The following is a 12,879-nucleotide window of genomic DNA, read 5'->3' as shown; positions in this document are numbered from 1 at the left end:
AGATCGTCTAAGGAGAAAATCTGATGAACTCTAAAAACAACCTATTAGAATAAGTGAGTTTAAAAAGGTTGCAGGTACAATATGCCAAAAGTAGATGTATTTCTATATATTAGCAATGATAATTCAGAAATCAAAAGTAAAAGAATAATACCATTTACAATAGTATCAAAAACAGAATACATAGGGATCAATCTATTAAAAGATGTGCAAAACCTATATATTAAAAATCACAAAATACTGCCAAAAGAAATAAAAGAATAGATACATCAATGGAGAGAATATACCTTTTCATTAAGAGGACTCAATATCATTACATATGAATTCTACACATACTGATTAATAGATTCAATGCAATGCCTCTCAAACTCTCAGCATCTTTTTGAAGAAATTGACAAGCTGATTCTAAAATTCATATAGAAGTTCAATGCACCTAGGACAGCCAAAATAACTGAAAAAGAACAAATATGAAAGGCTAACATCATTTGATTCTATGACTTACTCTAAAGCTGCAATAATCAAAACACTGGAATACTGTGCTCAAACATAAACAAATCAATGGAACAGAATAGAGTCCAGAAATGGATGAAAACAAGTAAGCACAAATGATTTTTTTTTAAGATTTTATTTATTTGAGAGAGAGAGTGTATGCAAGCACAAGCAGGGGGAACGGCAGAGGAAGAAGAAACAGGTTCCCCGATACGCAGGGAGCCTGAAGTGGGGCTTGATCCACTTTATCCCCACCACTCAAGATGGTGGCCAGCCAGTCTTCCTTACCGGGTGGCAGATATTCCCACTTCAAACCTGAGAAATAATTCTAATGCTATATTATCATTGTAGTGCATTAAGAATTTTAGATAATTTAGATAGTGCACTTGACATGTACTAGAAACCATGCTTTATTTACATCATCTCATTTAATCCTTATAAACCCATGAGGGTTAGTGTGCTGTTCTTCCCATTTTACAAATGAGAAAACTGAGGCACAGAGAAGCTAAGTAACTTGCCAAAGGTCAAAGATCTGAAAAGAGATAAAGCCAGGTTATGAACCTAGACAGACCGAATAGAGGTTGAGTTCTTAACCACTTGTTTATAAAGCTTCCAAAATGGAACTTACCACTTATTCCTACCTTCCCTCAGTTGCCCTCTACCTCATTCTCTTAAATTCCCTAATCAACGATCTCACTGTACTACCTCAGTTCATTTACTACCTGTATGATAATAGTCACCCAACTGCACTCTGCTATAATGCATATTCCTCATAACAACCATACCAGGCTTTCCAAATCACAATTTGATCATGCTACTCTCAAGTGAATTCCATTCAGTGGTTCCTATAACCTGTGCAATGATCCAAACTCAACACACAGCAGACAAGGCCCTTCACTATCCAGCCCCATTCTTCCCATTCAGCCCCGCTTGGTATTTGCCTATATAAACCACATTCCATACAAGCCAACCTTTTTGCAAGTCTTTAACAGAACTTATTCCTAATCCCCTCAACGCTGCATATGCTATTCTATTTGGGATACCTACACAGTTCTTTATCTAGTAAATTCATATTAGTACTTCAAGTTTTGGCCCAAATGGCACCTTCCTTGACCACAGTTAATAATAATCCTTAATAGTTAATATTTGTTCTGCATATTTGTTTAGTGTCAGACACTGTTATAAATCCTTTACATATTTTAATACTCATTTAATCATTCCAACAACCCTATGCGGAAACTGAGGCAAAAGAGTTAACACTTGCTGCCACTTCAGTGTAAGGAATTTATATATTTCCTTCCTCAAATTAAATTCTTGGAGGGAAGAACTGTCCTCCTCACTTTTGCAGCAGCTAAACCTGTATAGAGCCTCGCACATAACTGAAACAGGAGTTCAATAAACATCTCTACAAATGGCCATAACTGTGCCAACAGGTTCTAATGGCAGACTTGGAAACTCTTCCTGGCCATTAGCCCTCTAATTTATCCGGAGCATGCGAAAAGCGTAACCACCATGTTTAGTGTCTAGTAGAGTCCCATGTAAGCTAAAGGAACCTTACAAGGATTTACCTACCAACGGTTCTGCTTAAGTATATACACATCCTCACACATACTACCAAGCTTTTTGTAAAGCTAACTTAAGTTTTTACAAATTTCCATGCACCAAACAGGCATTCGAAAAATATTAGTTGGTCAGCAATGACGACATTAAACCTTACATGTAAGAATTCTCAATAAAGAAATATGGAGCTTACTTCGATGTCTCAGAAAGTCGTTTTCTGTGGCCATTTCGGTATCATTTTAGTTTGGAGCTTTCACCACCTTCACTTTCTTTAAAAAAAAAAAAACACAACACAACAACAATAACAACAACAAAAAAACCCCCACAAAAAACAACCCTCCCCCCGCCCAACCACCAACGAAAAACCCCAGAGCTCACTGTGCGGGAAAACAAAACTAAAGCAACGCTCCGGGGGTTGTCAAGCACTAGAGCGGTGTAATCAGCATCCTACTCACGCGGCGTCGACAGCCCCGCCGCGCCTTCTTCTCCCGAGTCCCAGCCTAGCCCCTCGCTCAGGCAACGGACTTCAGATTTCGGTTCTGCTGGAGACCCTCCAAGTGAATTCTGTTCCACGTTCACCCGAATCCCGGCCGGTAAAACAGGGAAGCGGGTGGCTACAGACGTCCCGCAGGTCACTTGGGGTCGTGTCGGGCCACTTAGGAGACAGCCGGAGGAGCCCGCAAGAAGCCGGATGGCGGCGTCCTAGGAGGAGCGTTTGGGGTGGGGGGGTTGACTCCAGGACGGCGGGGAAACCCGGGGCCAGCAGCGGAAGTCCACTCGGCCCGCCCTGCGACTTTGAAACCGGTGCCCCGGACCGCTCCTTGGAGACGGTAACGCCAGCTGCGTCATCACGTGGACGTCAACGCTTACGTCATCGCGCTTCCCGGAGTCCTTACGCGCCATTGGCTATCTGTCAAGCTATGGGCGGAGCTGTGAGAACCTGGATAACAGCGGGTTGAGGCGCTAGCGAGGCAGCGGGTAAGCTCTCTGACGCGAGCTTTCCTGTGGTGAAGCTCGGTCGTGGTTGTGTGTGTGTTTTTAAAGAAAACCCCCAAGGTGTAAACGTATGTAGGGCATCAAATACATATTTTAAATGCTCCCAGGATCTTTGATACCTAGCACTTCTGGACTGGGAGAACCTGCTGGCTGAAAGGAGTGGGTGGAAAGTAAGCAGATTTCTGCGACTGGAGGCGGAACCCAGAATGGCAGCTTCAGAGCCCACCACCAAGGCTGACCTCTGGAGGATTTTTGAGTATGGACTTGATTTCCAGAAGCTAAGTACGATCCTTCTTCCCCTTTGGGTCTTTAGAGGAAGGAAACAGTCGTTTAAATAGTTAACTATGTGTCAATAAGACATATAGTTAGGGGTACTCCAAAGATCCTGCAAATTCAGCAGGTATTTCTTTAGAAATAACTTTGCTTCCTCAAAGAAGACAAATTTTGTAAGAAAAAAATTAAGCAAAACTTTGTTTGGGGGTAAATGACAATTTCCAGTAATAAAAATTAATTTTGTCTGGATTTAAGCCTTATCTTAATATTGGAGGAAATTTCAACACTAGCAATAAAAATGTTAACTTGAAACTAGCCACTAGTTTTAGTGCTTTTTAATAGATTGTGTGTTTTTATTGAAGTAATTTCACTAAACAGACATGTCAAGAGGTAGCTGCATTTGGCTTTCTCTTTAACAATTTAAGTTTTATTGTCCTGTACTCATAATGTTATATAAACGAAGTGATGTTAGCAGAATGTATTAAGAAATTTTTAAAATGTGTCCAACTGTGTCCAGTTAGGTATTTGAAGTCCTGAAGTTTTCTCCATACTCACTACTAAGAGGATGAGGTGGTCCCTTCCTCTAAAGACTGGCAATTAAATATGGAGGTATATCTAATAACCATTAAAAAAGTTTAGCTTTGTGGCAGTGAAAATTGAACTTGATCTGATTTTTGGTGGCCATGAAGTTAATACAAAAAACTTATTGGAAGGAGAAATTGAGTGGGCAAACTTCAACTCTTTTTTGAAGATCAGTGTATGACTTTCTTCATGAACTCCTCACTGACTCCCCAAGGACTTGTGTTTAAGTTCTCCTACTGTATCTGTATATTGTCATATTGTGTTTAAGTTCTCCTACTGAACTTGTATATTGTCATATTGTAGTTTAATTTGGCACCAAACAGTTATAAACTTAATTCTACATTTACACTAGAAGTTGATAAGATATATTAGTGTTGGTGAAAGCAAAGAGTACGTTCTGGATAGAAATGATAATTGGTCTTTGCATTGTGTAAATTAAATATCTGAAGTTGGAATTTTTATTTCTGTACTTGAACTATTTGGCTTATATGGTCAAGTTCAATAACAAAATTGTTATGCTTCCACTTATCCTTAAAGCATTCCCTCTAGTGTTGCTTGCTTTTAAAGGTTCCCTTGTGTCCTCTACCAACTTCCCCCAAGGAAGGTGCTTCTTTAATAGTTCATGCTTCTTCCTCCAGCCTCTATCATATTGCTTTGCAGTTTGCCTCCAGGCTCCATCAGAGTGCCTGGAACTCAATAAGGGTTCAGTAAATAGCTGATGAAGGAATTAATTTAAAGAACTCAGTGAATGTGCTTGGAAAGTATCTATTAGTTAATTGAGTACAAGGAATGAGAAGTGAGAGAAAAATTACTTAGTATGTTTTTAACCATTCTTTAGCCCCAATTTCATGTTTTTATGTTCGTTATATTTCTTTAATAAAGAAAACCCTTGAAAATTGATAGCTTTTACAAATATTAAGTAATATATTAAATTGACATTGAGCACCCAGTACTGTGTGGAAAGCATCATGAAGAATATAAAGTTGGAAATTTAAGCTAGGGTCAAAACCATATGAAACATTTTCTGATATAATTAAATGCCATAAAAAGATTTTTTAAAAAGCTCTTAATAATTATGTTTATTTTAGGTGTGCCTGGGTGACTTAGTCAGTTGTGTCCTATTCTTGATTTCAGCTCGGGTCATGATTCAGGGCCCTGGGATCAAGCCCCACATGGGGCTCTGCGCTCAGCGTGGAGTCTGCTTGTCCCTCTCCCTCTGCTTTCCCCCGTTTGTGCTCTCTCTCTCTCTCAAATAAATAAATAAATAAATAAAATCTTTAAAAAAAATTATGTTTATTTTAGCCAGCAAGGAAGGATGGCCTAGAAATTGGGAGCTCTCTTTTTAAGTTTGTCTTTTTTATTATTATAATTTTTGTAATAAAAACATGATATGAAATCTCTCAAATTTTTAAGTGTACAGTATAGTAATCTTAACTATATGCACATTGTCCTACAACAGATCTCTCGAACTCTTCCATCTTGCCTGACTGAAGCTCTGTATCTCTTGAACAATAACTCCTTTATTTCCCTCTCCCACCAAAAGTGATTTTTAGAAAACAAAACTAATAGTTTTGGTAAAACAATACAAAAGCTATTTCCCCCCAAAGAAGCTTTTAAAAGTATGTTATAAGCAAAATGTATGTAGGCTGAACAATGTGAAATTGTGATTTTCTGCAATTTCATACGATGTAGTTTAATACTTTACCTAAACATATTTGAATAATGGCTGCCCACTAATGTAATATCTGCTCTCGCAGATCAGGGGAAAATGGTGGTGACTTTACTTCAACATGTAGAATATGCACAGTATTCTCAGAGTAACTCTGAGGTTCAGGTGCAGTGACTCCTTGCTGAATTAAGCCCACAGATCCTATAGACATTTTGTTAGCTCTCAGCAACCAAAATACAGAGTGATTCTATTATTTGGAAATATTGTAATTCTGTAAATTATTACCTTTTCTTGAGAAGTTTAAAAGTTGATGTATGGTTCTGTTATGAATTTAGATTTAATCCTGTATAGAAGCAATAAATTCATACTGTCTGGGTGAAAGAGACACTAAATGAAGAAAAACAGGTTAATAAGTGCTGGAAGTGCTAGGATGAGTAAGACTGAACCAACCAGAACCATGTGGTACATCTCCAGGACACTTAACCATATCTTACGATCTCAAGGATTAGTTAGACTATTCTGCCTCACAGTCTAGTTTTTTATGGGAAAAGCACTTAAGAAACATGCAATTTTAATGATTCCAAACAGAGAAATATTTTCTTTTTTTTTAATTATTTTTTTAAAAGATTTTATTTATTTATTTGAGAGAGAGAGAGAGCATGAGCCCCGTGAGGGGCAGAGGGAGAAACACTCCCCGCAGAGCAGGGAGCCCAGTGCAGGACTCCGTCCCAGGACCCTGGGATCATGACCTGAACTGAAGGCAGACGCTAAATGACTGAGCCACCCAGGCACCCGAGAAATATTTTCTTTCAGCAAAACTGTGTATACTTTAATAATAACAGCTAATCTTTTCTGAGTATTTACTACATACATGCTAGGCACTGTGCTAAATAGATATGCATACTGTATCCATATAGATACATTATATATGTGTATCTCCACTTACAAAATCCTTTTTACAGTAATTTGCTGATGATCATAGTTGGAAAGTGCCTGAATTGAAATTTGAGTCTAGGCATTCCAATGTCACAATCTTTGACCACTATGTATATGCCTCCCAGTAATGTAATATAATTTACATTTAGGGTAATATTATTTACAGCCAGTGTAATATAATTAATTTACAGTTTTTGCTTATATTGCCAGATGGCCTTTAGTTACATTAAGTGAATTATTGCTGTATGTGTTCTGTTGTAATCTTATGATTTACAGTTCATTTTCAGATTGTTACACGGTATTTGTATTACTGAATTACCCTTCCTTCTCCTTCTAGAAAACCACTCAAACTTCAGTGGAGTGATTTAAAAGTTCAGATTTTCCCTGGCGGTCCTTCTACATTTTTCTTTCGTGCAAAAACCGGGAAAGTCGGCTTCGGTCTTCCAAGCCCTGCCCCCAAGATATGTAGGGAGCTGGGTGGAGCCTAAGGCTGAGCCCTCTCCAGTCTCCCCAGCCGAAAGCAGCGAGCTTTTAAGATGGAAAAAAACTTCCCGGTCTGTGTTCTCTTCTTGTGATTTCTTTTTGTTATGCATTGTTTCCTCTGTCATTACTTGCACCTTCGCCAAGTCTTATTAGCTTTTTCCTCTGGTAACTTATTTTTCAGCTGCTTCTTCTGCTGGTACAGTTTACTTCCACTTTCTGGCTGACTTCCTCATTTCTCCGTTTTTAAGTAAGTGGGCAGGGGGCAGGTAGAAGAATGCAAACTGAAAAATAATTATTGCCGGAAACTAAAGAACATTTCGTGAATAGAGGAATTTGGAAATTTTCCTTGTAAAACGTTCTGTTGAGAAAACATCTTTTCCATAACTTCCTTTTAACCTTCGTGGAACATTTTTCGTCTCCTAGGCACTCGGTGCTCTGCAGTTCTGTGTTTGCTTTCTCTTCATTTCCTTCTAAAGCCCTTTCCATAGTACAGACAAGCATGGAAATAATTTAAAAATTGTGACTTTCTTTGATGAAAGAGTGATTTGAAGAATAGAGGTTAAAATGTGGAAAAACACAGATTAACAATAAACATTTTTTTTTAAAAAGTCTAAACAGCCAGCATCAAAATTGCATTAACAGGCTGGTGATCACTTTGAATGAATATATTTATTCAATAATATTCCCAGTATTCGTTCTGACATTTAAGATATGTTCAGCATATATAATATAGAGAAGAAGTATATCACATGCTCTGAGACATCCAGACATAAAATGGACTTTAAAAAATATTTTTAAAATTTTTCATTTATTTCTTAATAGTAATGTGTGTCTATCATAGTATAAAATATAGGGTTTTTTTTTTTTTAAGTAATAACAGTTGAAAGTAAGCCTCCCTTGCTCTCTTGACTCAAGCAGATAATTCTCTCAAAAGAGGTAACTACTGCCACCACTGGTTTCTTGTATATGCTTCCTGAGATAGTATATGCATTCACAAGCATATATGCAAATAGTCTTCTTTTTTAATAAAATAAATTCATACTTTTTGCACCTTGCTTTTTTTCACTTAATGTATTTTAGATATATATAGAGAGCTGCTTCCCTCTTTTTTACCAGCTGCATAGTATTTCATTGCATGATATAGGTTAAATTCCTTACCAGTCCTCTACTGATGTGTATTTAAATTGCTTATGATATTTTGTTATTGTAGACAGTGTTGCAGTGAATATCTTTATACTTATGTCATTTTGAATATGTGCAGATGTAATAACTCCTAGAACTGGAATTATTGAGTCAAAGGATATAAAGATAGATTTTTGTTTTGATAGATTTTGAGGGATTGCTCTTTACAGAGGCAGTACCAGTTATGCCCCAACAATATGTGATTGTTTTACAGTGCCCTCATTATCACAGCATGTTTTCAAACTTTCCAATTGGTGAAAATACTAATTTTTTCTTTAATTTGCATTTCTATCATAAGTGAGGTTGACCATTTTGCATTTACTTTCTGTCAACTGTTTTTTCCCCTTTTTTGCATTGGGATATTGATCTTTTTCCTTACTGATTTCTAGGAGCCCTTTAAACATTTAAGAAGTTAGTTATTTGTCTGAAATACAAGTTGGAGATTTTTTTTTTACAAATTACCTTTTGATTTTGTAATGATGGGCTTTTTTTGGTGGGTGTAGGCAGACTTCTGTTTTCAGTTTTGTTATTTTTATGCAGCCAAATGTATTACTCTTTTCTGTCTTTTGGGTTTGGGGCTATATTTTAAAAAGCTTTTTCTACTATAAGATCATCTTTAGAAATTCATTTTTTTCTTTTTTAATATGGTTTTTATGTGTAAATATTTGATTCATTTAAAACTTAGTTTGGTGTAGGGATCCAATCTTATTAAATTGGAATACAAAATGAACCGATTGATAATACACCTAGTTGGTTTAGCTACATGAGCCCTAGTTGGTAAGCTACATGAAAATCATCCCTAACTCCCCATAGGCTTATACTTAATTTCCCTAGCACCCAAAACAAGTGAGTAGTTAATAAACCTTTGATAAACTAAATTGAAAGGAAGTTTCTAGATATATTACCTTAGTTACTTACCATTGTTTTGGTTGAAAGAGAATGGTACCATGAACACAGCTCATTTCTTTTGCACGAAACCTTAGAATCATGAAATTTTGGATCCAGAGACTAGGATGATTATTCACTTGACAAATAAATAGTGAGTGCCTATTACTTACAGGCATTCTAGTTGGGAATGGGGAGACAATAAATGTCATGTGATGCAATGCTGTGAATCAAAACAGAGCAATGTACAGGCAGTAGAGAATGACAGGAAGTAGAGCAGGGGATGCACACTAGCACAGGTCACAAAGAACATTGACAGTTGAATTGTCTTTACTTCATATGAGCACGTGTGCAAACAAAAAAAATTGAGAGGTAGTGAGAATTAAGCTTCAGGAGACAGTTCTAAGTATCCCCGGGAAGTTGAAAGGAGAATCAGTTGTTTCTGTCTGGGTCCGGGTTGTCTTTAGATTACGTTGTAAACTAGTGGGCAGGACTATACTTTTTAGGTTATTTTCGTTATAGATTTTATGTACGCTTGGATTAGCATGAATGTTCTTTAAGCAAGTTAACAAATTTTTCATTCTAATAGGAAACTAAAGCCATTTTATGCAATTAAAGCCACAATTACTTTCTACCCTTAGGCATGTCAGCCATGGCACTCCTCCCTGCTGATGGAAGTCTAGTCAATATTTTTTGCAGTAATTTCAAACACTGCTCAAAAAAATCAGGGAAAAGGGCGAGTCGAAAGTCTTGAGGTACCACTACTTTATATTCTCAACAAGGGTAGTTCTGCTTTTATATTTAATTTCTTCTTAACCTTCAGGTAAGATTACATTTTGAATTAATTTAAAACTATAAATTACACCTCACTGTGACCCCAAGACCCTCCATGTGTGCCACTTTTAGGATCAAATCACTGGATATGGTTTACTTCCATTTAGACGTAGAGATGATTGCTTGGAAGAGCTAGGAGTTGGAAATTCCTTAGTGGAAACCCACTGATTAGGATAGGGATCCTTTTAATGTGTGTGGAATTTTTGTAGATATGTTGGTTCTGTGGAGAATGAGTGAATCTTCCATTAACATATTGATTTATTCTTATTTCTTCCTGTATGCTTCAAGATGATACTTATTAGTACCAAAATTTGGGATAGAAGTTTATCCATTTATATATGAAGAATGTGCCTTGATACTTCAGCTAAAGAAAAATCAGTTTTTATTGAGGTATTTTATTCCATATAAATCAGTACTAAATTCTACAAAAATCAGAATCAATTTATTATATGGTCTTATCACTCATTGAGCTTATTTTAATAATGAAGACTATAAGTGGCTGAATATATCCTCTTCTCAAATACTATTAGTTGCAAATGGGTCGTAACACCAGAATTATTTTTTAAAATTTTTGAGGTTATCAATTAAAATTTGTTAGCATGTAGTGAAAATTAGGAAGAGCTGCATACTTTAGAAAAAGGTTTTCAGAGATCTTGGATTCCTGTGTGCCACAGATCCAAATATATAATTTTGGATCTCCCAATGATTGGTACCTAGTAGGTACTCAATATCTATTCATTGAAATAAATTTATCCAAAACTTAACAACTTTATTATTTGCAGTAAAAATAACATAAGAAGCAAGGAAATGCATTCAAATACTAAGGGAGATTATAATCTGGAAAGAGCATCATTACTAATCAAGATTATCTTCTGAGCATGACATAAGGACCTAGTGTTTGGGGAATCTACCACTCTTAAAATAAGGTTTGCATCTCCTTGCAGTTCTCTCTTTATCTGGGGAAACATGGCTTACATTGGTTCAGTTTCATGATTTGCCAATCACGTGACCTTGGACAAATCTGTTTCTTCGTTTGTAATGAGGATAGAAATAGTTCCTCTGCAAGTTTTTTTTTTGTGTGTGTGTGTGAAATTAAAAGAAATAATGTTTACAAAATGCCTGATCCATAGTGTTTAATAAAAAAATGTAATTTTATTAATATAATGCTATGTATGCCCATTTAATCCTCAGAGAAAAAATCTAAAATCAAATACTGCTTGTATCAAATGTATTTAGTCTATTTCAAAGTTTAAATGATAAATTCCGTTCCCATTTTTCAATTGGAGAGAGGGACTAACCAAACATGTGGTCATTTAACACGTGAAATTTCAACAATGGAAGCAGCTAAGAAAATCTATACCCTGAGGCCAAGGAAGACAATATTAAACTCTACTAACCTTGAAATGGTTGGAGCACCCACTGCTTAAAGCAACTCCCACCCTAAAAAGAAAGGGTTTTAGCCAAAGAAGCAAGTGTTAGCAGCAGTGCTTCTGCGGATTTATAGAGTTATTTTTTTTATCAGATTGAATTTTATTATAAAGATTTTGATTCCCAAGGGATCCAATAATTCACACACCTGCACATTTTAGAAGAAAAGACAAAAGATGGCATAGAGGCTCATAGTGTTTATGGTCATTAAGTATATGAACAGTTTCTTTGGTGGACTTAATTACAGTTTTTAAAAATGATTTTGATATACTCTTTACAAGGTAACTTGAGCTGGATCTAGACTTAGTTCTAAAGCTTTTAAGATCCAATTACCTATTTTACAATAGAACTCCTGTCCATGGTTTGCCGTAACACAAATGGCCTATTGACTCTCAGAACTGTGTTCTTGTCACTCTGCTGCCTTCCTGCCTGCTATTTGGCATTGAAATTTTCATTTCATTTCCAACTAAAGGAAACATTTGTATATTGTTAAAAAGTTTGTCTTAATTTTTTTTCTTTAGAGTCTTCAGATGGATTTTAAAATTGAACACACTTGGGATGGTTTTCCAGTAAAGCATGAGCCAGTGTTTGTCAGGCTGAATCCAAGTGTTGGAGGAGTGATGATGAAAGTTAGTGCTCCATTTTTCAATGATCCTCCAGCCCCACTTGGAGAACCAGGAAAACCTTTCAATAAACTGTGGGATTATGAAGGTAAGTGGAAATACTGTATTTTATTGCAAACATAAATCTCTTTATAATAACCTCTCCTAGAACTATTATTTTATCTTGCTGTAAGAAAGTGAGTACTCTTCTGAGCAACTGACATGCTCAGTTTCCTCCATTCTCTACCAATTTCTCAGTTTAACTTTTTCACCATCACCTATGTGACTTCAGCTATATAACTAGAACAGTGAAAAATGGCAATTACAAATCCAGATTTTAAAATTGCTGCCATATTTCTTTCCTTTACTTCTGATACCTATTTTAAGAAGAGTTCAGCATTTCTGTTTTGTCTCTAAGTATCTTCAAATTGACACTTTAACCTTGTAAACCTTCTTTGTGGAAGTTTGGGGATGTTTTACTTATTATAGAAATACTATTAACTTTAATACGAAATGTAGTTTTTATTTTACACTGGCAATTAATCTTACGTGTCAAATGAAGGCTAATGGACATGCCATAAAATTACATTGCACCAGGTTTGGTATATGATCCCCTTCTAATGTATTGTAATTAAGCTACCAAATTTATCTTTCGGAAATACTCTTTATGATTCTATTCCTCAAACTTATCCCTGAGATAAAGTTCAAACCCTTCCTATAGGCTTTCAGAGTACTCATGAATTGGGCTATCCTATTCAATCAAAAGCTCTTTTTAAATATAATGATGTTACATTAGTTTTAGGTGTACGACATAGTGATGTGACAAGTCTATACGTTATGCTATGCTCACCGTGAGTGTAGCTACTATCAGTCTCCATATAGCACTTTTACAGTACCATTGACTATATTCCCTATGCTGTGACTTTTATCCCTGTGACTTATTCATTCCATGACCAGAAGACT

At 36.2% G+C, this 12,879-nt stretch overlaps 2 protein-coding genes across 18 annotated transcripts in view; one reads left to right on the top strand and one right to left on the bottom strand.

Moving 5' to 3' along the window:
- Positions 1-2,643, bottom strand: part of SCLT1 (sodium channel and clathrin linker 1) — a 210,684-nt gene extending 208,041 nt beyond the window's left edge. For 7 of the 8 annotated variants that reach the window (XR_004625840.1, XR_004625838.1, XR_004625841.1 and 4 more), the window contains exons 1-2: positions 2,502-2,643; positions 2,240-2,315 (exon numbers count right to left, since the gene is read on the bottom strand). Coding sequence is in view for 3 of the 8 variants with exons in the window: in XM_002925493.4 (XP_002925539.1) it covers positions 2,240-2,273 (34 nt within the window). In the remaining 5 variants the exon portion in view is untranslated. Of the gene's footprint in view, positions 1-2,239; positions 2,316-2,424 lie in introns of all 8 variants that reach the window. The other variant, XR_004625839.1, reaches the window with a different exon arrangement.
- A 253-nt stretch (positions 2,644-2,896) lies between these two features.
- The window catches only part of C5H4orf33 (chromosome 5 C4orf33 homolog), a 32,970-nt gene continuing 22,987 nt past the window's right edge, over positions 2,897-12,879 (top strand). The window contains exons 1-5 of one of the 10 annotated variants that reach the window (XM_034661615.1): positions 3,031-3,324; positions 6,840-7,056; positions 9,694-9,807; positions 10,669-10,812; positions 11,836-12,025. In XM_034661615.1, coding sequence (XP_034517506.1) covers positions 11,845-12,025 — 181 coding nt within the window. In that variant the 5' untranslated portion in view covers positions 3,031-3,324; positions 6,840-7,056; positions 9,694-9,807; positions 10,669-10,812; positions 11,836-11,844. The other 9 variants (XM_034661613.1, XM_034661620.1, XM_034661616.1 and 6 more) reach the window with 9 other exon arrangements.

This window comes from Ailuropoda melanoleuca, chromosome 5 (assembly GCF_002007445.2).
Source record: "Ailuropoda melanoleuca isolate Jingjing chromosome 5, ASM200744v2, whole genome shotgun sequence".
NCBI classification, from domain to species: Eukaryota; Metazoa; Chordata; class Mammalia; order Carnivora; family Ursidae; genus Ailuropoda; species Ailuropoda melanoleuca.
The sequence above is the reverse complement of the archived record's forward strand: the minus strand, read 5'-3'. Positions and strand labels throughout refer to the sequence as shown.